At 51.9% G+C, this 23,826-nt stretch overlaps 12 protein-coding genes; 7 read left to right on the forward strand and 5 right to left on the reverse strand.

The window, feature by feature from the left end:
• Window positions 1-2,213: 2,213 nt before the first annotated feature.
• RCC_03884 (uncharacterized protein) lies at window positions 2,214-3,310 on the reverse strand (the record flags this gene model as incomplete). XM_023769168.1 has 4 exons in its annotated part: window positions 2,214-2,344; window positions 2,410-2,631; window positions 2,690-2,987; window positions 3,035-3,310. 4 exons carry the CDS (start codon window positions 3,308-3,310, stop codon window positions 2,214-2,216), a joined length of 927 nt encoding a protein of 308 aa, XP_023624936.1.
• A 694-nt stretch (window positions 3,311-4,004) lies between these two features.
• Window positions 4,005-4,795, forward strand: RCC_03885 (probable SIS1 Heat shock protein; the record flags this gene model as incomplete). XM_023769169.1 has 3 exons in its annotated part: window positions 4,005-4,029; window positions 4,084-4,144; window positions 4,201-4,795. The coding sequence occupies 3 exons, from the start codon at window positions 4,005-4,007 to the stop codon at window positions 4,793-4,795; spliced, it is 681 nt and encodes a 226-aa protein (XP_023624937.1).
• Window positions 4,796-4,895: 100 nt separating this feature from the next.
• Window positions 4,896-5,937, reverse strand: RCC_03886 (related to kinetoplast-associated protein KAP; the record flags this gene model as incomplete). XM_023769170.1 has 2 exons in its annotated part: window positions 4,896-5,150; window positions 5,203-5,937. The coding sequence occupies 2 exons, from the start codon at window positions 5,935-5,937 to the stop codon at window positions 4,896-4,898; spliced, it is 990 nt and encodes a 329-aa protein (XP_023624938.1).
• Window positions 5,938-6,169: 232 nt separating this feature from the next.
• On the forward strand, window positions 6,170-7,196 carry RCC_03887 (related to Autophagy protein 5; the record flags this gene model as incomplete). XM_023769171.1 has 2 exons in its annotated part: window positions 6,170-6,752; window positions 6,811-7,196. 2 exons carry the CDS (start codon window positions 6,170-6,172, stop codon window positions 7,194-7,196), a joined length of 969 nt encoding a protein of 322 aa, XP_023624939.1.
• A 2,254-nt stretch (window positions 7,197-9,450) lies between these two features.
• Window positions 9,451-9,993, forward strand: RCC_03888 (uncharacterized protein; the record flags this gene model as incomplete). XM_023769172.1 has 4 exons in its annotated part: window positions 9,451-9,481; window positions 9,542-9,600; window positions 9,652-9,779; window positions 9,831-9,993. The coding sequence occupies 4 exons, from the start codon at window positions 9,451-9,453 to the stop codon at window positions 9,991-9,993; spliced, it is 381 nt and encodes a 126-aa protein (XP_023624940.1).
• Window positions 9,994-10,614: 621 nt separating this feature from the next.
• RCC_03889 (related to phosphoribosylglycinamide formyltransferase) lies at window positions 10,615-11,271 on the reverse strand (the record flags this gene model as incomplete). Its single annotated transcript, XM_023769173.1, has 1 exon — window positions 10,615-11,271. The coding sequence occupies one exon, from the start codon at window positions 11,269-11,271 to the stop codon at window positions 10,615-10,617; it is 657 nt and encodes a 218-aa protein (XP_023624941.1).
• A 261-nt stretch (window positions 11,272-11,532) lies between these two features.
• Window positions 11,533-12,003, forward strand: RCC_03890 (uncharacterized protein; the record flags this gene model as incomplete). XM_023769174.1 has 3 exons in its annotated part: window positions 11,533-11,624; window positions 11,672-11,763; window positions 11,843-12,003. 3 exons carry the CDS (start codon window positions 11,533-11,535, stop codon window positions 12,001-12,003), a joined length of 345 nt encoding a protein of 114 aa, XP_023624942.1.
• Window positions 12,004-13,490: 1,487 nt separating this feature from the next.
• On the reverse strand, window positions 13,491-13,835 carry RCC_03891 (uncharacterized protein; the record flags this gene model as incomplete). XM_023769175.1 has 2 exons in its annotated part: window positions 13,491-13,696; window positions 13,757-13,835. 2 exons carry the CDS (start codon window positions 13,833-13,835, stop codon window positions 13,491-13,493), a joined length of 285 nt encoding a protein of 94 aa, XP_023624943.1.
• A 1,158-nt stretch (window positions 13,836-14,993) lies between these two features.
• On the forward strand, window positions 14,994-15,438 carry RCC_03892 (uncharacterized protein; the record flags this gene model as incomplete). XM_023769176.1 has 3 exons in its annotated part: window positions 14,994-15,186; window positions 15,244-15,323; window positions 15,385-15,438. 3 exons carry the CDS (start codon window positions 14,994-14,996, stop codon window positions 15,436-15,438), a joined length of 327 nt encoding a protein of 108 aa, XP_023624944.1.
• Window positions 15,439-16,168: 730 nt separating this feature from the next.
• On the reverse strand, window positions 16,169-17,511 carry RCC_03893 (probable FCF1 Essential nucleolar protein that is a component of the SSU (small subunit) processome involved in the pre-rRNA processing steps of 40S ribosomal subunit biogenesis; the record flags this gene model as incomplete). XM_023769177.1 has 11 exons in its annotated part: window positions 16,169-16,193; window positions 16,267-16,335; window positions 16,460-16,485; window positions 16,537-16,574; window positions 16,642-16,660; window positions 16,749-16,778; window positions 16,834-16,883; window positions 16,945-16,954; window positions 17,025-17,202; window positions 17,256-17,379; window positions 17,496-17,511. 11 exons carry the CDS (start codon window positions 17,509-17,511, stop codon window positions 16,169-16,171), a joined length of 585 nt encoding a protein of 194 aa, XP_023624945.1.
• Window positions 17,512-17,970: 459 nt separating this feature from the next.
• On the forward strand, window positions 17,971-19,212 carry RCC_03894 (uncharacterized protein; the record flags this gene model as incomplete). The annotated part of the gene is made up of 1 exon (XM_023769178.1): window positions 17,971-19,212. The coding sequence occupies one exon, from the start codon at window positions 17,971-17,973 to the stop codon at window positions 19,210-19,212; it is 1,242 nt and encodes a 413-aa protein (XP_023624946.1).
• A 348-nt stretch (window positions 19,213-19,560) lies between these two features.
• Window positions 19,561-22,980, forward strand: RCC_03895 (related to DNA mismatch repair protein msh3; the record flags this gene model as incomplete). Its single annotated transcript, XM_023769179.1, has 1 exon — window positions 19,561-22,980. The coding sequence occupies one exon, from the start codon at window positions 19,561-19,563 to the stop codon at window positions 22,978-22,980; it is 3,420 nt and encodes a 1,139-aa protein (XP_023624947.1).
• Between the last annotated feature and the right edge of the window lie 846 nt (window positions 22,981-23,826).

Consider the following 23,826-nt stretch of genomic DNA (forward strand, 5'->3'; position numbering starts at 1 on the left):
TCGGCGACGAAAAGCACGCTCTTTTGCGGGCTCATCTCCGCAGGAACGCGATCGGGTTGAAATTTGGCGACTGACAGCTTCGGCTACGACATGCGATCGATCTACTGTACCCAACCGCTCCCCTGGATTGATGCTCCAAAGGCATGGAGCTGGATCAGAAAATCAGCCGTATTCGTCCAAATACAGCTTGCTGCAGTTGTCCACTGCGAGCTCTGCTCGGTCAAGCTCGAAGATTTTGTCTGAAAGACCCTCGTCGAGTCAGTGTCCACCGTCACACATCCCAGCCGAGTGTGCATTGGTGCGTTGGCACGGCAGACGTGCATCCACCTACCGGGGTTGCATCGTCTCGGACTCAGCACCTTTTCTACGCTAATCACAATACCGATGGCGCGATAATGCCAGAGATGCCGATTCTCATGGATTTCAAAGTCCATGTGCCAACTTCGATGGAGCTGAGAGTTGGCTACATTGCACAATTGGGTTGTCGGGACAATATTTCTAACGAGTTGGCTCGAACCGACGGCCACGGGAGCTATGGCAAGTCTTTACAAGGTCTATCCTTGCTTTACCGATTGTAGTCGGAACATGTGTTCGTTGTCGACATGGCCTCGAACTCTACTCCCACTCAACATTCTGCCCTCGGGATGTGGACTGAGCACAGCGGCATATTAGTCTGAACCAAAATATCATGTACGATTACAGCAATTCTGCCACGAGCGGTAAGAGTTCACCAACCTCAAGAYCCACGCAGCACAGAACATGTGTTATGACCTCATGAACTCAATTGTCTAATACCAACAGCTCTCGCCTGGAGGTAGCATCCACTTTGTGGTTGTTCTGCTTGGCGACGCTTATGCAGCTTGACCCTGACTGCGTATATCGACACAAGTACAACATCCTACCACGCCGGAAGGTCTCTCGAAGGAGATTTGACTCGCAACGGCCTCCCGCGGCTGCTCGCATGTGTTTGTTCAAATGATGTTCGATATGATGGACCTCGATGCCCGTCGAAGGTCTGACATGGCTCAACTCAACGGACGGACCTCCCAGCACGGTTGGGGAAGTGGGATGCTAGTTTCAGGTAGCTCGAATCCCACTAGAGCAGAGTACCTACCTCCTACAGCTCAGACTAATCGCCTTATGTGCGTCTAGTCTACCGTCGAATCTGTAGATACTCGGCGGGAGTGCTTTAACGGGCGATTAGAAGCTAGATCCTGACTCATGTATGTCAGAGAAAAAGGTATGTTCGGACATCTGATAGCTTGCAAAATTGGCTTCGAAACAGTCTCAACCCCCGTCAACACCAGCTGCGATTATATCTTTCGTTGCTCCTATTCGGCTTTCTAGAATGTCAGACTTGTCCACTCCATTGAAAGTTTCCAATGATTCCGTATCTGACGACTTTGGAAATCGGGATCGGTACGCCGGATGACCACTCGACACGCGAGACTTCTCCTCGCACGGCCTGCCCTACCACCGCTCTATTCTATATCTTGGCTTTTCCAGTCAGCTCTGGCGGAACGAAATTTACAAGATCTTCATACGATCCCGGTATGACAACGTATGCAAAATTCAACCCATCCCGGTATGACAACATATGTAAGATTCAACCCATCCACGTCTACATTCACATATTTGACCTACGTGTATCTCTCGAACTCATCTGCTTGACTCCGGACCTCTTACGAATTTGGGGAATGTTCCACCAAGTAAAAGACATTCAATGTCTGACTTAGTACACTTCATCTCGCCACTACCAAGAACAATCTTTACACCACGTTTGGCTATTGATTATAATCCTGGTCGTCCAGATATGTAGAGATTTCGATTCCCGTCCATCCTTCAAGCAGGGTCAGAGCTCCTTCGTGATGTCCATACTTAATAAATTCATCGTACTTCTTTTGAGCCGAGTATCACTCCATGGATGATAATACTTCAACCTACTTTCTTATTATACCCGCGCACCTCCTCTACCAGGAAGAGGGGTAAACGCTCTTCTAGGTAGCTAGATGTGCTCCCCTCATCCCCGTACAAAAGTTAAATAAATAGTAAGCATCGTGAGGAAGAGCACTCGTCATCAAACTAATCATGTGCACGGCACTCTTGGCAATTAWTCCGGGTACCAGAAGCAATGAATTTTCTATGACAGTGCGTTCTTGGTTTTATTTTGGGCTTGTGACCATGGATCCATGGCTGCTGTAACGGGACGAATCTTACGCCCTGCGAAGAATGACACTCTCACGTGGGAAGTGGATGCGAAGCCCGGTAGGCACATCAAGGACAAACTCATACCCATCCGTCGCTTGAAGTTTACCGTGTACGGAGTGCTTTCGTGGGTCCGAGCCTACGGGTATTAGACAGAGCATGGATGCTTCGAGAAATTGACCGTATTAGCCATGGAAGACTTACCCAGATTATCGGCAGTAACAGGAGTACCGATTGGTATCTCCGTCGGCTCATCCTTCAAAAGTCCTTTGACATCAGAGGTGTAGTCAGACTGGAAGATCTTCTCCTTGGCCTCCTCGAAGCTGATCTTGTGCAAGTCCGGAAGGGGTAGGCTGTCAATCAAGCGCCAGACTTTGGGGAATCGTTCCCTTCCGACGGCTTGATGCTTTTCTCCCAACCCCGGTGCTGATCAAACGTCAGTCTACATGATCTTCAACCATGTTGAGGCCTTTGGATGGCTTACGTTGATCTTCAATGCCGTGTAAATCCCATCGAATGCCCCATATCGCGTGGACAGTGGCCAGTGTGATTTCATCTCCGCCAATGTACATCGTCTTCTCGAGCACCGTGTTCTCGAGGTAGTCGAGGCGACTATACAAGTCCGCAATCGCAGACTCCCGGAGCGTATCAAAATCCGGTCTGATCAACAACGGATAGATCGACCCGCGATCCTTCTGAAACTCAGGAGTCATGACTTTTCCTGGCGCAAGACCAAGTGTTTGATCAAACACAACAAATCCCCATTCTTCCCATGCTCGGTCCTGTCCGGTGTCAAAGCGGTTTCTATCGCGAAGCGCCTCCGACTTACAGCAATCGATGTCGGTATCTTCTTCTTCGCGAGTTTCTCGAGAATTACTCTCTGCTGGACTTTGCTATCGCAATAGATATCCTTTCCCACCGCCAATATCGGCACGCGGCGGTAGGTGATGCCAATGGACTCGAGCTCCGGGCGTGGAATCAGAGGGCCAACCTCTTGGAACTCGAAAGGAACCTCGGTCAAGTGGAGGAGTAAAGAAATCTTTTGAACGTAAGGGGAGAAGGGGTATCCAAAAAGGATGACTGGTGCATTGGATGTGCTTCCCATGATTAGAGACTGAGACGAGTAGATGTTGCAAATGAAACGCTCGTGATCGGAATGAAGAAATTTGACTGGTATGAGACGTGGAAAGGTCTAGAGCTGGAGCTCTATTGCGTGCTTGCTGTAGATCCGCGACATATAGCCTTTTTAGTTGCCAGGCATGGTAGTGTAGAGCTTATATGGCATGAGCTGGCCGAGACATGCTCTATGATATGCAGTGCGCATATGTCTCGAACAAGCGCGCTCGCGTCTGCAACCAGACTACGCCCGCGAGAGTCATTGATGATTCTGTGATGAAAGAACCAGGRGCAGATCGTGCATCCGGTCTACCGACAGGGCGTCCTCTCCTACAGCGGATTCAGTCGCGGATGCAGTGTGCGTAAGTGCTGCCGCTCGAGCTCCCCGTATGCTCATGGTTGACGGAGCAGTTACTTGGCGAGACAGAGTCAGAATGAGGATGTGATCGAGGTCGCGGCACCAACAGATGAACGAAGTCTTGATTGTGATGTGACGTAACTCACGCTACTCCCCACTTGGAATGCTGCGATCTGCATCTGCCTGTTCACGAGCGAGTGCAGACCTACTTTTATACCACGGCACACATCAAACACGACTTACGGCCTTGACCCTTCGCCCGCAAATAACACTGGGTTCTGATCTTGGATCACAAAAATTACATACCAGCAGTCAAACATCCAAGATGTCGGCCCCACCGGTTGACTACTGTGAGTCGCCGCAAGAGCATCACATGCAAGCAGCACCACCTAACAAACACACAGATGCCGCGCTCGAAATCGACTCCAAAGCGACACAGCAACAAGTTAGAGATGCCTATAAGAAGTGCGTTGAGCTACCATCGATTCACCTATAGCATGGCCTGCTCACAGACACTGCAGACAAGCACTCCGCCACCACCCCGATCGCGTGCCAGCCGATAGTCCCGAACGCCAAAGCCGCACGAAGAAGTTTCAGCAGATCAACGACGCATACTACACCCTCTCCGACGAGTCCCGACGACGAGACTACGATGTGACGCGCAACCAATTCCACGGCTTCGGTGGTAGACCCACTGCGGGCCAAGATGTACCCATGCCAGAAGCAGGAGGCTCTATGCCGGGAGGCTTCCCGTGGTCTGCGTTCGGATTCGGAGGCAAGGCGAAGACGGAGGAAGATGCGAATACGTATAGCAACGAGCAATTCGGCGATGTGTTTGAGGAGATGATGCGGGATAATGACATGGCCGATGGCGATAAGAAACCCACCAAGCTGTTCTGGTCGATCGTAGGCGGAGCGAGTGGAGGTGCCATGGGTTTCATCGTGGCCAACCTTCCGGGTGCGATCGCCGGTGCTGTTGCCGGCAACCGTCTGGGTGCCGTTCGGGATAAGCGGGGGAAGTCGGTATACAGCGTCTTTCAGGAACTGGACCAACCGGAGAAGATGCGCCTGCTTTCCCAGCTGGCGCAGAAAGTCTTCGCACACGCCATCAGCTGAATGACTGGATCCGATGGACGGTGTACGGCATCTCGGCGTTGGGGGGAGGTCTTGATATTGAGTTAGATACCACGACAGCTGCATGAAATCCAGTTTTTTTTCATCGTTGAATCTTCTGCACATCTTTCTCTATGAGTTCGCGTGCGGCGATAACCTCGGCGGCATTGTATCCATCCCAGTCCTTCTCGCCTGATGCGCTTCTTCGCACTATTTCGACCAGCTTCGACGTAGCGACTTCGTTAAGTTTGGTCACAGCAGCAAGGGAGGGTGTGGCCAGCTCGCCTGTGACGGGATCCGCAGCTGCTTGCTGCGACTTCTTTGATGTTGCCAGGACGTCCAGCAGCTTTGTAGTCGACTGTACACAAGTTAGATATTATGCAGACAGACCATGCCCTCGTACAACATACCAGCTTCAGGCCATAGTACCCGCGCAAGTAATAATCGCAAAGCTCGATGCTCCGACAGAATCTCCTCATGCTTTCTGACAACGTCTTCAACTGATCTCCACCTTCTGCGCGGACCGCCGACAAGTATAGCACCTCACCCAGCTTCGCCTGCATATTCCATGCATTGGGCGCAAAGAGCAGCACTTCTTCCAGAGAGAAGATTGCCTGTTCATACAAGCCAAGCTCAACATAGACATCCGCCAACTCTGCCCACGTCTCAACATCCGTAGGCGAAGTGTCCAAAAGATTTGTCAAAGCAGTCACAGCCTCCGATGTTTTGCCCATGGATCGCAGTAATGCCGCCCTGCGCTTGCGAATGGTAAAGACGGATGGATCCTCTTTCAAAATCTCCTCGTAGTTTGCCATCACATCGTCCAGTTCCTGTGGTGTCCGCGCCGTGGCCTCTGCATATAAACCCCGAAGCGCGATCACTCTCTCGTTTGTTTCTCCGAAGCGGTCGGTGAGCTCCTCCAGATATAGATATGCGGACTCATTGTCCCCGGTCCGTAGACATGCGATGAGAATGTTTTCATAGCTTTGCCACTTCTCTTGCGACTCGGAGTTGGAGAACAGGCTCAATGGGTACGGCAGGGACCAGGAGGTTTGCGATTTGAAGAAGCTGGGTGCTTGCTGTGAGAGCGCCAGGGCATTCTGAGGCTCTGAGCTGCTCGGTGGCATGAGCAGTGAGTTCGCCATTGCTTCGGATGTCAAATCGACTCGCTGTTCTCATGTATATGCCGTGGTGTGAAGGTGATGATGTGTTGTCCAAAGCATCAGCTCCATCGACACCGCCAAGCTCCGATCTCAACATCAAGCCACGACTTGCCGACCTCACTTCACTCGGACCACCTCTCTCAAMCATCAACATGCTCACAAACCTGCAAGATTTCCCCAACCAAGCCGCTCGTCACTGCGTCTGCCTCCGGCGATGCCCATAGCATCCAAAAACGTCACCAGCCTGCAGTCCAAGATATGGAGTGGATCTTTACCTCTGGAGATCAAACTCGCGGCTCCGGACTGCCGCAGCTACGATGAATCAGAGACCTATCTCGTCCAACGACCACGACTTTCGTATCTGGCTTTCCTCCTGCCGCGGCTACATGCCTTCTTTGCGCCTAGCCTGATTGATCCCGCGGTCTCGTCTCACGATGCTTGGTTCTCATTCGAAGACGTCCCTCTGAAGTGGCACTATCCTATCGGATTGCTGTACGATCTCTTCTCTGGTGCCGAGCCGCTCGATCTGGACTCATCACCTGGGATCGAAGACCCGACGTCGCAGACCACGGTGGAACCCAGCAATGGAGTGACACCGATTCCATGGAAGTTGACAATTCACTATTCGGAACTGCCGCTAGAGCATTTACTACAGCTCGATGAAAAAGGTAAGACCATGCAAGACGTGTTCATCAACAATGTCAAAGAGGCCGATTTCATCAGGAACGGTACGGCCCGGACGGTCATGTCTTTGGGTAAAGATGATTCTGATAACCTCTGGAGTGCGGTGCAAAACCGTAAGTTCACGCATCCGTCCAGCTGTCTCAAGCCAGTCGTGTAGGCTAATGTAGACAGACGATCTCGCTCTTTTCAATTCCGTGAACAACAAGCTGCTGAATCCACCTGGCATGGAACTCCGACACGTGCCAATCAAGCTATACCTCCCAACATCGGCTAACAGTGCAGCCACCGACACTATCCCTGAGGAGACCACTCCAGGCCATTTGCGCGTAGTCCAGTCACTGATACCATTGCTCTTGCCAACCAAACAACCCCAGACACTTGGTACTGCCCTCAACAAGGTCCTGCCCAGTATATTTCCCAGTCGACGAAGTCCTATCTATGCCCGACCGGTTCTGCATGGAGCGGCAGTGCCTTTGGCTGCACGGATGGATGAGCTTGGACGTGCGGCTGCATATACGGACGGCTTTCTGCACGTTGCTGTTGTTATGCATGGCTGACAGGCGCTGTCACCACTGCTTTGTTAGACATTGGATTTCGCCGTCCAAGACTTGAGGAGATCGTGTTGCTGTTGCAGAGTAATTCTGAAAGAGAGCATGCTAGAGTGCAGCGAGCAACAAATTGCATGCCACAAAGAACTCCCGATCGCTTGCCACATTGCAAGTTCCTTCAAGGTCACGGAAGCGCCGCAACAAGAACCGGACCCGACATGCTCCGAGACGTGCGATCGGCAGGAAATTTCGTGCAACAGTGAAAGCCGCTCGAGTTTTCTTCTTGATCCAGKGTCGTACCTGCTTTGCTCTATGCCGACAGCATGTACTTGGCCGGGTCACCAAAGCTGTTGGGCTATTAAGCGCCGTTCTTCGAGCATAAATGCAAGTCGTGTAAGGCAGTCTGACAAAGGGTCATGGGCCGATGCGTCGTTCAGCTTGGAACTGCGCTCGCACGTTTCCAGGCCGTTGGACCTGTCCTGTCAAACACCAGCTGGCCGGATCGCTTCTTGCAATGCGGAACTAATCGAGACGCGTGGGAAACAAAGGGATCTTGTATGTGTCATTGAGGCCATCCTGAAATAGTACCGGCGATCAGAAAAAAGAGACGTTGCAGCAGACAATGATGTTTAACGATGATATCAACTCCTGCCTAATCTTGCGCGATCAAGTTACTCACTTTGTCGCGATTGCATAGCCCCTTATGGAGTCCGGGACTTCCGCCACGAATTTCTGCTTCTGGAAGGCGGTCTGGAAGACGAGAATTCTTCGTGAGAGTTGCCACAGCAGCAGATGAGCGTATGGTGCTAGAAACGCCAAAATAATCCTAAGCGAGAAGCCTGACACGTACACTGGTCACAGAATGGAAATAGCGCTCGAAGCGAACTTCCATGAGGTGCCGAAACACCCATGGATGGCACGACATTCTTGTCCGGGGCGAATCGGAACACGGCGAAATTGGATTAGACCTCTGGACCACGAGCCCGATCACATTGGTATTTAAAGGTGAGCGCCGCCGCGGTGGAGCTCGAATATCACAAATTCGACATTGAATATTGCAACCTTCGGTCTTCACAGCGTCCGCTCGTGCATGTGTTTGCGATGCCGAGCAGAGTGGTCACATCGCGCTGTATCGCAAGACTGCCACATCACTCAATTCAGCCAGACGCTCCAACACGTGGACACTCTGAAAGTCAATGAGGCCTAAGAAGTACCCAACATGCGACTTTGCGTCTGCCTACGATCTTCCCACATCGTGCAGCATGCAGGTAGGAGGCCGGTGCCGCGCCCCTTGCCATGCGTCTCTCTTACCGGCATRCAGTATCTGCACTGGGTCTGCCACAAGGAGGCCGCTGCCGACGGCAGTGCGGAGAAAGGTCCGAGGTCCATGAGCACTGAAAAATTGCTCTCGGCATGCGCTGCAGGAGTTTATTGTCATTCACATTGTGCTTTCGCACAAAACACATTGTAAAGCAAGTCACTAGCACTGACACCAGTACTGACACCTCGATTTTGTCCTTTTATTCCTGTGTAGCAAAGCTGAGCCATGAACATCTCATCGACAAGACAGAACCCAACATAGAACGTCTCGGGCTAGACAACGGCACGCGGACACGTCTACCACGAGACCTGCTCTTCCAAGCGTAGCACTGGCCGTCAGGACCCGTACTCTGGGCCATAAGGCAACCACTCAGCTGATTCCAAAACCTTTGTATAACCAGTTCTGTAGTACGCTGGGCTCCTAGCCGGCACGCAACGCTGCGGCTGGTGCGACYCCAATCCGTCCACGCGATGACTTCGCCTGTTCCTAAATGTCAGCAGCACGTCTGAGCATGGTCCTGCAATGCGTGTCACATACCTGCGGACCAATCCTTTCCTGCAAGCACGCTCTGCCGCTTGCCGGGAGCTCGTTCCCCGACCCGACCGCTGCCTTTCAATCCTGTCGTTCGAAGGAGTCGGTGGTGGTAGAAGGCCAACTCCTGGACTGTGAGACAGTAACAGAGGATTTGAAGTAGGCTGCGCTGCCGTCATCGAATCTGAACCCGACCATATAATGTCAGGAAGTGTAGGCAACATATCTGCAAATCGATCCAGACGTTTGCCCCGGCCAGAGTGATTCGTGTTGCTGCTACTTGGCTCTTTTTCTTCCCTGCCTCAAAAAAGTACACTKCCTTCAGACGGAATGGCTCACGCTTTCAGCTGGTGCTCTTGTCCATGCTGTCCGAACACTTCTTCCGGTAGACGAGATGTCTACTCTACACGAATGCAAGGGACGGTCCCTTACTACCAGTCCGGTAAGCAAGCAGCATACAGCTCAATCTCAACACCAAGCAATCGCTGAATGAGATGCTCAGGTCATCAACACTTGATTTGTGCCTGGTGCGATATATGGCAACGGATATTGCCAAACTACGTTGGTATCACTGATCAGGTTTCATCGACCACAAACTGACTTCCTCGCCAGGAAATGACCCGCATGTACCGAGACTATGGCGAGGCTTTTGATCACATTCACGATTTCTTCCGCGGCGTCCCGATGTCAGCTTACAGCGTCGCTCAAACAATCCGGGGTGTTGTGAAATACATAGACGGGTGAGTAAGGACAGCTGGTGCAATGCCACAACATTGGCTTATCATTTGCAGGGCGAACGAGCTACATTACAGATCTCCTCGTCTGAAAGCGCTCACCACTGAGCTGTTACTTTTGGCAGAGCTGGTTCGTTGCGGCGATTTCCAGCGATCATATTCTCGCTTGCCAGGTGGAGGACCGTATTATCGCAACGATAGATTGCTGTTGGGACGCTGATTGGACATTTTGTGGTGTGAAGGAATGTTTTGTTGAGGCGTTCGAGTAGTATACCCAAGAATCAGAGCTTGTTTGAACATTCACAACGCCGTACTTGGCGACAGGTTTCGCTAATAAGCTCGCTTCAAGCATTCCAGCAGTAAAGGTGAACTTCCGGAGCGGGTTGGCTCCAGTTGCGCCGTCCATTTCTGTGCTAACACGCAGACTTCTCTAGACACCGAGCAAGATTCATATGTCTTGACGGACGGTTTGCAAGGAACACCGACAGGTCTCTTACCTTATCTGATTGGGTTGATACTACCCTTGCCACGCTGCGTCCATCAAGTAGATAGATCTGCAATCAGCAACGTAACATCAAGCCATGACCGGTTTCAACCCTTTGCGTCTTGCGATGAGTCTTCCGCATTGCAACAGCAAGACTGTCCGCACTTGGCATCAAACTCAAAGATCGACTAGGTATCTCTTAGAGGCGCATTCGCGATCTGGTGTGTTTGTTCCGAGGGTAGGTTTGCCGGTCGCCAGTGCAGACGGATGAATGCAAGCGCCACGAGTGCTTCCTCGAGTGATCATTGGCGCGGCCAGGATGGCTCTCACCACAAAGACAGGCGGGCTCAGCTTCCGCTATCTCCTCTTCTCTACAACCCTTCGTGTCCCTTCCACGATCAATTTGTGTTCCGCCTCGTGGATTCTCTCCTGCAAGGCCTCCACCGTCTCGCAGCCCTCGATGCTCACCTCCTGTTGCACAATCGGCTCGCCCATATCCACCTCCGTAATCACATAGTGAATCATAATTCCAGTCTTTGTCCTTTTCCCGGCCTTGAACTCGTCCCATGCCCGCTCAATGCAGTGTGCACCCACCAAATCCCCATGGAGCGCCGGATGCAGGTTGATGATGGGGATCTGAGCAGCTTGTAGTGGCTCAAGGAATGATGGCGTCACTATCCTCATGAAGCCAGCGCAGACAACAATGGTGGGCTCATCGGCGAGGACGAGCTTTGCCAAATCTGCGTCATAGGCATTGCGTGCTTCCAAGAATTGTGCATCGGGGGAATCGTCAGGATACTGTTTCTTGTACGGTACGATCCCGTGATAGGTGGTTGGAATGTTGGCAGTTTTGGCACGCTCCAGGCCATATGCATTCTTGCGATCGGAGATTACCCGTACAAACTGCACATTGGGGAGCTTGACGGTGTTGGCGGCATCAATGAGTGCCTGCAAATTCGACCCCGATCCTGATATTAGCACGGTCACACGCGCTGGCGAGTTTCTGCTGGACATCTTGGTCACACTCGGCGTGAAAGCTGGCTGACGGGCCTTGGTAAAGGTAACGCGGCAGTTGGTGCTTACCTCTACATTCACTTATTTTCCCTGCCGAAGCATCCCGCAGTGCCGGTCTCGGACGCTAGTCGAGCGTCCGAGTAAGCGAGAGCCTATCTTGTAATCGTCATTAGGTACAGTTCTGGGTTGCATTCATTGTCTCCTTGCGACGAAATTACGAACTGCACTCTTCCTCTTCAATACCCCCACAATACTGTCATCATGAGCCAATTCTTCTCACCTCGCAACGTGGCCATTGGTGTTGGCCTTGGCGGCTTGCTGTTTGCTGTTCCCCGCGTGATGGAGGGAAAGAAGTATGTATCATGATGGGCGTCCAAGAAACATGCTGACGATCATCCAGAATCGAGACATTTGGATCTCAAAACATTGCAGAGCGATATTCCGCAGGAGGTGGAACCAAAACACATCTACCTGGCGTGGCCACTCCGAGAGGTAAGCGCACACTTGCACACGAATGGGAACTCTGGTCCGAAGGTCGTCACACGCAGACAATTGCTGACCACCCGCAAAGCAGGAGATCCCGACAACGAAAGCTCGAGAAAAATGAATGGCCACACTGGTATCGGTACCAAGGCCTTCAAAGAGAACCATGAGGATCAAAAGGTTGGCGATCCGGGCGCCATTGGCAAAGCGTGGCATCAGTCCCAGTACGGCAGCGACAAAGGGAAGTGAGGGATGACGACGACATTTCAAAAAATTCTATGCAATTCAGCGGCATTGGGCAGGCAGGTGTTTACAATACAGGATTAGAAAGACGACAGATATATCAAAAAACAGTAATCCATACCCTTATAATTGCAAAGGGCGCTGCCTGGACTGGTACTCTGACCAAATGGAAGCTGGGTTGGACTCGTAGCAGGAAAGATTTGTTGCAGGAAACTATCTGATGCCCTACCTACATTGTTGAAGGTCCTTCGATCAAATCTGCACTGAATCGTGGTTTGAAACAACGAGAAAACGATTGTTGCCCGCAATCGACCCTACCGAACACCAGATGCCAGYAGTGATCGAAGCAGAATGTTTACACCGCTTACAGTACGAATCGAATACCAACTCGGCAGAAGTCAGACGTGCGAAAGGTCAGCGACTCTTACGCCATGGGGTTCTTTCGTGAGTGTTTTGTCACGCTGCTTCGTTGTTGCTTAGGGTAAGGGTTGGGGTAGTGATGATGCCCAAACCGTGTAACCTATTGAATGGAGAGTACTGGGCTTTGGTATTTTTTGGCCGCAAATATTAACGCCCAGTAGTGTCACACTGGTTATTGCTCGAGGAGTTGGAAACACATTATTTCCCATGTTCTTCCCGTGAATGCTCATTCTAGAAACCTTYAACTTGCACGAGGTGGACGCCTTACGACAGGACTTCTAGTCAAGTTCAAAGTATCGTTTCCCAGAAAAAGGCACCTGGGCATAAATCACCAGCACGATCATATGATCCACCTCAGATAAATCAACCCCACTCCGCAGGAACTACGACGATTCGATAAGTGATTGGGCGGTATTCTTCCACGACAAGTCTTAGCATGGAAGCGGTTTCGTGGCAGAGTTGCGGGTTTCGATAGTCTGACCCCGTCGATCCATCCCATCTCCATCAACTTCCAATTGGCGGTGAGTCGCGAGTGTCTTATTGAACCCGGAGGCTTTCGATGCAGGAGGTTTCGGCGCGGATGTATAAAGCGTTTCACCAAGCATACCAAGCATTGGCATTTTCTAGGCAAGAGTGATCGGCACCAAGGAGTTGAGATGAACCTTAACTTAATAATATGGAGCGGAGCGGTCATAGTCCAGACTGAGAATGATGAGAAGGGATCAGGTGGTATGGTTGGATGAATGATGGAGAGAACTTGGTTGTTCCTACACAGCGACCAGGTGAAAATTTCAAAACGAGAATGAACGCTTCATCATATTTCTGTCGTTTGCTTGCTATCTTGTGTCGTGATAATGTACAGATAATTAAATCATTGCAATCGGGACAACCTGTAGAGGTTCTCGACCGATATCCCATAGCCAACCCTGCGATCAACAATCGAAAGAGTTCTGCTTGTGCCGGTATTGACCCAACAAGTCGATAATGACTCCCAGCTATTCGTCTGACGACTAGATCGATATCTCTAGTCCTGCCAAACTGCTACGGGCATGTAGAATGGTGTCGCGCCATGTTTAGCGGCTGTTGTTGCACAAAAAGGCAGCAGTCCTGCCCATGGCGACATTCGATGCACGCCTCTCAGCAGCGTCGGGTCCAAAGTCAGGAGACTTCATCATTGGGCGACGAATATCGTTGAAGGACGAGTGGCGAGAAGAGGTGGAAGAGGCAGCGTCGTTGCTGAGAAAGAGGCTGTCCTTGGCTTCGACTGGGCTTGCTTGCTCTGGCTCGAGAGTTGGTGATGTTGTGTTGAGAGTTGTTGGTGTCAGGGTCAACCAAGTACCTGGAATGCTGTTGGCCATCTGAGGTGTGACGTTGGTCTCGACCTTAGCGGGAGCGGCCTGCCAGAGTCCGGATGCCATTTTGTTGTGTTGGGGAAAGCTGGGGACGTTTAGTAGTCGTTGTTGTTGTTGATTGATAGAGAGAGTGAGAGTTTGTGTGAACAATTTGCTTTGTGTATGAGTGAATGTGGAAGCGAGGTGTGGTGGTCAAAAGAAGCACAAAGACGGGGAATGTTCGCTCTTTATATACTTGTTTGCAAGGGAGTACAAACACTCGGGATCTCCCAGGATCCGTGTGGGATGATGGGATGATGAGATGACACGGTACTTTCTTGGAACGCCAAGCATAAGCTCAACTGCTTTCGTCGAGCCGATAGCCCCATCATGGCATCAAGCTGGGGAAGCCTTGCCAATTGGTGCAAGCCCAGCAAACCCGTTGCGACGCCGAGCCTTTCTGATTCACCGTGAGTTCTTTCGGCCAATTTATGCAAGACACCGACCGAAACGATTGGCAAAATGTTACCAAGAGTTCCAGCCAAGGCGGCTCCCGCACATCCCTCCGGCTCTGACTTCTTAGTTGGACGCCTCCGGATCCTGAGTGGTTGTGGGGTGGTGGAACAACGCACAGGGAGGATGATCAGTGACGCGGAGCGCACGTTTGGGGTAGGCGGTTGGATTGCCTACTTCGAGGCCACCCTTGTCATTGCCATTACGATAGTTGGCGGCTAGTCAGCTGTGCTGCCGCGCAATTTGCTGCGGCCTGCGCAATCCGGAGACGTGGCGAGGAAATGCAGAGCGATTGGTGGAATATCTCATTTTTGGCGGGATGCGATAGATGGGCACGAGCGAAGGATGTCGGAGGATTGTTGAAGGAGGGAAGGAATGGAATGTGGGGAAATTGCATGTCGAAACGTTACGCGGCGAGAAAACGTGCTGTGGGGGCGACCCTTATCCCCCATGCACATTGCAGATGCACATGACTTCCATCGCTCTTTGGAAACTCCGGAATAGCGACCACGTCAGTGAGAATCGAAGGCCTATGGCGTCATCTGCCGATACGGAAATGTTCGCGTCGTCAAGACAGCGGTCTCAGAATGTCAACGACTACGCGGATAAGACAAACGACGCGCCGGCCCATGAACGATGGGGCTCATTGGGAGTTATAAGATATACAAATCGCCTTTGCTTTGTCAACATCAGCATCATCATCAACATCATTATCGTTATCATCGTTGCAAAATGCACTTCGCTCCTCTCATCTCCCTTACTCTTCTCGCCCTTAGTGGAGCAGAGGCTCAGCGACGAGTGAAAGCCAGGCTGTTTCAATGTGACCCCGACATTGTGGGTGTAGCGACAAAACCTTATTGCTGCAAAACCAAAGTATTAAGCATTGCTAGAAGCGACGTAAAAGATGTTACTAAAGGCAGTGAATGTAAGCATATAGCAACTACCCGCGTATATCTTTTTAGAAGCTTACTATCTTTAACAGGTATCATCCCTGGGGACACTGGAAGTTCTGCAAGGTGCAGTGGCGGAATATCTCAACGGACACCCAGGTGCTGTGAAGCCGTGAGTATCACCTTCAACTTCATCTGAAAGCTTTACAAGGTCTCCTAACCATATGCAACAGTTTGTCGAAGACAATGGTGTTTGTCATAATCCATCCCGCGTGGTGGTCACTTAGGGCTGGAGTTTCTATCCCGAGTATGACGGTAGGAGGATGAAGGACATGTATGCACATACTCCTCCTATCTGTGTCACGTGTCCCCTTTCTTGTACTCTTCTCCGCGGGCCTGGGTTGAACCTTAGGGTTGCCTTAGGGTTGAGATGGGGTAATATTCTCCGACTTCCATGCTTGTTGCCGTTGCGAGACAAGTGTACAGCAGTATTCCGTGTTTTTAATGCCTGGTTGATAGGAGAATTAATGGAGTCTCGTCAGAGAGAGAATAATCATTCCATATTCCGCATCACTTTTTGCCTATCGATCAGCGGTTCGGTTGGTTTCGAAATGTCGATGCCGGGCCATTTCGTCCCCTCTCAACACATGTTTCGTGTACTTCTGTCCAACAACCACATACACCGGTTTGTGATCGGTGCACTCAAACGAATTTGAACCTGGATTCGACTCATGCAGTCTCCAAAATCCCGAGAGCATGTCGAGTGGACTGCAAGATCGTCGTTTTGAACATGCTGCCACCGCTCCTGACCACGAGCAATCCCTCGCATCCTTCATGGAGGAGTGACAAATGAAGAATGCCTGTCGTTAGTGCTGCGAATTGTCGTCATTTCRCATGATCCATCCTTCCCGCTCAAATCGTGATGGTCTCGCATTCGACTCCGTATCTATTGTACGCCTCCCAACGCCTCGCTAAACCATGATTTCAAATAGTAGTCCATGCAATCGCAAAGCACTTTCACTTTTCAGGCGCATCGGGTAACCTGTTGCTCATTGTCAGTAGAGCCCACACAGGTTTATGTATAGATCACGTGATTCATCGCGGGATAGACGTACCTTTCTATCACGTACTTTCCCCTAGCGACACTCAGGATCGGTACACCTGGAATTTTGCGAACTCTTCGCCTACAAAGCGAAAGAGACAAGGGTTAGCGATGTCTGAGATATTCTCGATGTGGACAAAGACAAAGCGTAGCTCAAGAGACACCTTCGAGCTACCCTGGATGCCTTGTGTCCTTCAGTATCTTACTTGAGTTCTCTATCATTCGTGGCGACCTGGTTTGAGTTAGTGATTGGCGCACGAATGGCACAGTGGTTGTGACTTACGAGATAGATTCTTTGCTTCATAACTCGATCAACGATACCTGCAGGTGGTGAGCACAAGCGTTAGCAATGCCCGAGACAATATGGGCGTTTAGCAAGCTTGCATACAGTCGTCGGCGTAGGTGCCCTGTAGGAAGATTAGCCAAGATCCAAGAAGATTGCGCGGCTTGGAAGTCAAGCGCATGCTGTTGTGCTGTTCTCCTCGATTCGCTTACCTTGTGGTCGCATTGTAGTCGCTCCCAACGCTAATGGATGTTAGTCCTCCCTTTTCTGCTTCAAATACTACAACACGTCACTCACTTCGTCGCRGGCGATCTGCAAAGCGATGCGGTACTTCGGTCCGAGTTTCTCTGTCCCCGACTGTTAGAAACTCTCTGTCATCTCTATAGTCGCGATGGGCATGCATCTTACCGAGTTCGGCCTGATAAAAAGCGAGCTGTTAGCGATTCGACTCCTTACACAGCATAATATCCCATCGCATTCGAACTCACCATGACGCATGATGTGATGATTGGCGTGCATGTGGCATAGAGGGTGTCCATCAGGGTCGGTAGCAGCGGGAGCTTGTGATGTACAGTATGCGAAAGGAAGTTGGTATCGACCAAGACGGAGTAGGGTGCGGTGAGAGCGGTGTTGTGCTGGAAGAACATGTTGGATGGTGCGGTAGGCCTGAACCGATCAGCAGTGTCCTTCCTGTTTGCCCTCAGTCCAACCAAACTCACACTTCTCGCACAATGTCGTCCTTCTTTTCCGCCTTTTGCTTGGTCTCCTCCTTGAGAATGTTCTTTTTCAACCTAGCATCGTGCTGCCCAATAACCCTCTTCACAGCGCCGAACTTGCGCGTCTCTGTGAGTAAAAGTGTTAGCAGAATTTCAGACGATCGGGGACAGGAGCGAGGGAGGCGTTGCGTGCGAGGCAGTCTTTTGTCGGGCAGACGATATTGCACAGTTGGAGTCGCTTACTCTTTTGAACTCCCATGGTATGAGTGTACGCGTGGTGGATGCGGGGAATGCGATGATGATGAAAGTGAAGTCTCTCAATTATTATTCTGGCCGATCTCGAAAGCGGAGACGGGGCCGAGCCGTGTCCAAATATGGACCACAGCTCGTTTTCCCCTGCGCCTGGCAGGACAGGGCAAGGGCAGGATTCAGTTTGTTTTGTGCAACTCTCCACCTTGTGCTCGACCACCTGCGATTCAGATCTTGTGTTACCTTCTCCATCCGTCGCTTCAGTCGTTCGCTACAATAGCATCCATACTTTACCTGCGTTCACTCAGACCATCGACGACTCCCGACGGCGCGTCGGAGGCTGGAAACGTGGCTGCAACGGCCAACGGCCAACGGATAATCCTTGTCAGAGACGTTGGCGGAGCAGCCTCTCCAGAAAATCGCTTTAATACCGGCCGCAGCCTTCCTCCATATACCTTTACTCTCAAGAATGCCTCGATTAATGCGTGCGGTCGCGCTGGCGGCACTCCTGGCCGTGCCCATGGTGCACGCGCAGGTAGACGTCAACGTATCACTGGATTTACCAGACCTAGCAACTGTGACGGGGGCGACATCCACCTCGGCCGCCGAGTCGTCGGCCACCTCTGATGCGACGACTGCACAAACGACGGCTGCATCTTCTGGAGGTGACGATCAAACGAGTACCACAGAGGCGAGCTCGACGGCGACGACGAGTGACGCGGCAGACAGCACAGCTTCGGGCACATCAGCAGATCTGACTGCCACTTTCCCGGATGCGACCACGTCCACCACGAGCGGCGCGCTATTCTCCCTCACCGGACTTCCAACCATTGCAGGCGCTGGCATACCGACACTGGTAATCCCTTATACCGCAGCTGCGCCATTCATGCAAAAGTCTACCATGCCTGAAGGTACCGTCTTCATCGCCGTTGGAGCGGTCTTGGCTTTCATGGGTGCCTGTGTGCTATTGTGGAGAGGACTTGTCGCGTGGAGCATCAACAGATCTGTTAAACGTGCAGCCATGGCTTCAATTTGGGGACCAGAAAAGAAGGGAGCTCCTGCGTGGAAGAGTGGCACCGGAAAGCATGCCTACAACAAGAGATACGAGGACGGCAGTAGCATGTCACTCGATGCGTTGACGAGCGCCGGCAAGCCCATCAAACCGTCCAAGGATGATCATGACAGGAGGCAGTCGTCAGCCCCGCCACAGGGGCTATTTTTCTCTCCAACCGCCCAGGCTTCCAACCGAGCAAGCTCTGCAGCCTTCGACAATCGGAACTCCACCTATCTTCCTGCCGGCTACTACGCCGCTCCCGCAGACGGAGCTACAGGAGGTAGAACGTCTAGGGCATCCCTCGTTGGTGGCTCACTGGCCCCATATGCTCGACACAGTACGGTCAACACGCCATCACCTCCCCACTCCCCCGGAGTACAAGGTTCCCGTTCTGCATCGGCATTCGGATCTCGGGACGGACTGAGGCAACACGACGCCCTCCGTGCTCCTTCTCGAGAGGGTCGAAACGCATCACTTAGTCGCGATGGCTACGGCAATGAGCGCAGCAGCTTTCTGTACCAAGAACCCAGCAGCTCGTCGCTGGCAGTTGGTACAGGCGGGCACAACAACGGCGAGTACATGGCCGGGCAACGTGCTCCTAGCGCGGTTCTGGATGATCTTTTCGAAAATCATGGGCGCATGAATCAAGGTTTATAATCGACGGTGATGTATAAAAGAAGGAGCACTCTCGCATTGGGGTCATGTCAGGGGATAATTGCCCGATTGTTGCGTTCACAGGAGCAGAAATGGCATTTACGGGCGGATTTGTGTGCGCTTATATCATATTAATGCTATCATGAGGTTTTGTGTCGCTCCAGTCACTCTTCTCATGTGCAATTGCGGTGGTGACGACGATGATGATGGTGCTGTCGATTTATAAATTTCGTGTTCCATTCGTGTTCGCATTTGAACGCGTCTGACCATTCCTTCCCGTCAACTCTCCGGACTACTTCAGACAATACTTTACATCGTCGCTGCATAAACATTGAATCACGCCATGTGAAGATGGCACCGCCAGTCTCTTCCCAGAAGAAGCAACAGCCGTCGATCTCGAGTTTCTTCACGCCTAGATCYGCGACRGCGAAGCCTGCATTGAAGGCTGTCAATGGCAACGCGTCCACTGAAACTCCCAACCCACCCGCACAGCAGGACGAAGCATCGACCCAACCAAACGAACATCTCGTCAGTGATGATGATGCCCCTACAAATGGCATGCGTAAACGATCTTCTGCGGTGAAGCGTACTTCAGAGGAACAGGACGACGTGGTAGCTCCAAGCGCAAAGAGGCGGAAGGAGAGCGAACGATATGATTCTGAAGGTGCCGACGAGTCCATCGTAGCGCGTCCGTCGCTGGGACAAGTTTCTATAAACAGTGTCGGTCCTAGCAAGAAGCCAAGCATCACTGCCAGAACATCCAAATATGCGTTCTCAAGCTCGCCAAACGTGGCGAACGACGAGAACGAGGAAGACGACGAGGAGGTCCGACGGGCGAAAGAGCGCTTGCATCAGAGATTCGTGAAGAAATTGGGAAGACCAGACAGTCTTGCAGAGTTCAAGCGCAAGAACGGCTTCATAGACGATGAGACCCAAGCAGGCCAGGAGGGGGCCGAGGACGACGAAGACGAGGAAGCGGAATCTGCACCGAGAGGCAAGGGCAAAAAGGCACCTGCTACCAGGAAAGGCAAAGACAAGCTCACGCCCCTGCAACGACAAGTGGTGGACCTCAAGCGTAAATATCCGGACGCTCTGCTGATAGTCGAGGCTGGGTACAAGTATCGGCTTTTTGGTGAGGATGCACGAGTGGCTGCCAAAGTCCTTGCCATTATGTGCATCCCGGGCAAGTACAGTCTCATTGACGAGCTTCCATCTGAGGCCCATCTCGACAAGTTTGCTTCTGCGTCCTTTCCAACACACAGACTGCATGTCCATGTGAAGCGTCTTGTCACTGCAGGGCACAAGGTCGGTATAGTCAGACAGTTGGAAACAGCTGCTCTCAAGGCGGCGGGCAGCAACAAAAGCAAGATCTTCGAACGCGGCTTGACCAATCTCTACACAAAAGGTACCTACGTCGACGACGAGGAAGGACTTGGTGGGTCGCTCGACGGAGTGAGTGGAGGAGCGCCTGCGACCGGACACTTGTTGTGTCTGACTGAGAGCTACCCCAAAGGTGCTGGATCTGATGAGAAAGTGCAAATTGGTCTGATTGCGGTGCAGCCAGGAACTGGAGATGTCATTTACGATGACTTTGAGGACGGGTGGATGCGGAACGAGCTGGAAACCAGACTCCTGCACATCTCGCCCTGCGAGTTCTTGGTCGTTGGAGAAGTGTCAAAGGCAACGGAGAAGCTCGTCCAGCACCTATCCGGAGGCGATGATGCTCGCTTGGAGCGTGTCGACAAGCCCAAGACTATGGCTGCCCAGTCGTACAGTCACATTACCAAATTCTACGCCGACAAGCTCAAGGATGGAGAGCCCGCAGCGTCACAGATCGAGTCCTCCACGGAGACGGGAACACTTCTAGACAAGGTTCACAAGCTTTCCGAGAACGCGACCATATGTCTTTCGGCAATGATCACGCATCTCACAGCGTATGGGCTGCAGCATGTCTTCGACCTCACCAAATGCTTCCAATCATTCAGTGCAAGGGCGCACATGCTACTCAATGGGAACACCTTGACCAGCCTGGAGATTTACCGCAATGGAACCGACCAGACCGAGCGTGGAAGTCTATTCTGGACGCTGAACCACACACGGACTCGTTTTGGCCGGAGGCTGCTCCGAAATTGGGTTGGTCGACCTCTGCTTGATCGTGCCAAATTGAGCGAGCGAATCGATGCCGTGGAGGAGCTTAAAAGCGGAGCAGGAACACTTGCTGTTGAGAAGCTCACTCACATGGTCGGCAAGGTGCGAAGTGATCTGGAGAGGACACTGATCCGCATATACTACAAGAAGTGCTCCCGCTCTGAGTTGCTGGTGTTGTTGCAAACACTACACATGATCGCGCAGGAGTATGCCACCGTGACCTCTCCTGCCAATGCCGGTTTCAAATCGAACATTCTCAACGAGGCAGTCGCTTCGCTGCCACGCATCTCGGACGATGTTCTGCAATATCTGGAACGCATGAATGCCGAGGCTGCGCGAAAGGATGACAAGTACGGTTTCTTCAGAGACGAGCACGAGACAGAGGACATTACAGATCACAAATGTGGTATCGTAGCTGTAGAGCACGATCTTGAAGAGTTCAGAGCTGTGGCCGCAGCGACGTTGAAGCGCAAGCAGGTTAGCTATGTGACAGTATCGGAGATCGATTATCTGATCGAGCTGGACAATGGCTTCCTCAAGAACGTACCGGCATCCTGGACCAAGATCAGTAGCACGAAGAAGGTCGCCCGATTTCATGCTCCAGAGGTCGTCAAGCTCATACGCGAGCGTGATCAGCACAAGGAGGCGCTTTCCAACGCCTGCGATGCAGCGTTTGCAGCGCTTCTCGCCGAAATTGGCTCGAAATACCAGGCCTTTCGCGACTGCATCCAGTCTCTTGCTTTGCTTGATTGCCTCCTCTCCTTGGCAGAGGTGGCCTCGCAGCCTGGCTACTGCAAGCCGAGTTTCACCGACGAGCCCGGCATATCGATTACTGCAGGACGTCACCCGATGGTAGAGCAGCTTCTGCTCGAGTCCTTTGTACCAAATTCAGTGGACCTCTCCGCCAACGCCACCCGAGCATTACTCATTACCGGTCCGAACATGGGCGGTAAATCCTCCTATGTTCGGTCTGTCGCGCTCATCGCCATCATGGCGCAAATTGGATCGTATGTTYCCGCAGATGCTGCAGAGCTTGGCTTACTCGATGCCGTCTTCACACGAATGGGCGCTTTTGACAACATGATGAAGGGCGAGTCCACGTTCATGGTGGAGTTGGGTGAAACCAGCGACATTCTCAAGCAGGCCACGCCACGCAGTCTAGTCATCCTGGACGAGCTTGGACGCGGAACGAGCACGCATGATGGAGTCGCTATTGCGCAGGCCGTACTGTGGGACGTTGTGGAGAGGCTGAAGAGCTTCACTCTCTTCATAACCCATTACCAGAGTCTGGCGAGAATGACAAAGATGTGGCCTGCCGGAGAATTGAAGAATGTGCACATGCGCTTCRCTGAACAAGAAGGCAGCGTGAAAGAGGGTAAGGATATTACCTTCCTGTACGAAGTCGGCGAGGGTGTGGCGCACAGGAGTTATGGATTGAATGTCGCAAGACTGGCTGGTTTACCCAGGTCTCTGATTGAAGAGGCCGCTCGCCAGAGTAAGCTGATGGAGGAGGAGGAGAGGCAGAGACGCATGACATATTTGGCGGCCTCTGTTGGCGCGGTCGTGCGTGGAGGTGGAGACCATGAGCTGGAAAGACTCGTTGCCGGAATCGAGCAGCTTTAGACCGGAATCTGCTACCATGAAGTTGCCAGAACCGCTGTCGGATGCATTGGCGCGGGTTGCGCGGTGGGCTCGTCCCTCGAAGAATAAGTGCATGGTGGAGAACACTGCTCCAACGATTTGTGGCGTCAACAAGCTGCTGAAATCAACTTCTCTGACAGGTCCAAGTGGGCAAGAGGACTTCTTTGCTTGGTCTTGCTGCGCTAGTTTGCAGTGCTAATCCACTTTGCATTTCGTCTTCGACTGCTCATCTCTGATTCATGTGGTGGATTGGGTTCGACACGATGCTTGGAAGCGTCGACATCCTGTTCCATTTCCGAGGCACAGATTTCATTGGCGAGGTTCACACACGTTGCAGCTTGTCTGGGCTTCTCGCGCACATGACGAGATAGAAATTTCATTGATGCAATGCTGATCTATACAGATGGTATGCACGACAAAAGCGGTATACGCAAGAAACCCCTGCATAGCACGCTGTTGCAGAGCCGAAATAATGGAGACTAGCCGAGGAGTTAGAGAACACTGATTCCCAACCCCGCATTCTCTGTATACCATTCACGCTAGCGGTTTAAACGGCGCAACGGCTCGTGCAGATCGCTGGGGATTTCCCCTGCAATTTTTCTGTCGATCATGCGCAGTCGATCACTTTCCCAATTTCTTCAACCTTTTCTCCCTATTTGGGAACCAGATGTGGACCCGCTAGGCCATAGATGCTGTGCGACCGAACTCACTTCTGGCATCATCTCATCACTGGATCATTTGCAGCCGGCCAGGAACCAGCTAGTCAGCAAAGGCCTGTTATGTCAGCCCATTTGTTAAGTGAGACAATGCCTGTCTCAGTCGGCGTGG

This window comes from Ramularia collo-cygni, assembly GCF_900074925.1.
Source record: "Ramularia collo-cygni strain URUG2 genome assembly, contig: RCC_scaffold05, whole genome shotgun sequence".
NCBI classification, from domain to species: Eukaryota; Fungi; Ascomycota; class Dothideomycetes; order Mycosphaerellales; family Mycosphaerellaceae; genus Ramularia; species Ramularia collo-cygni.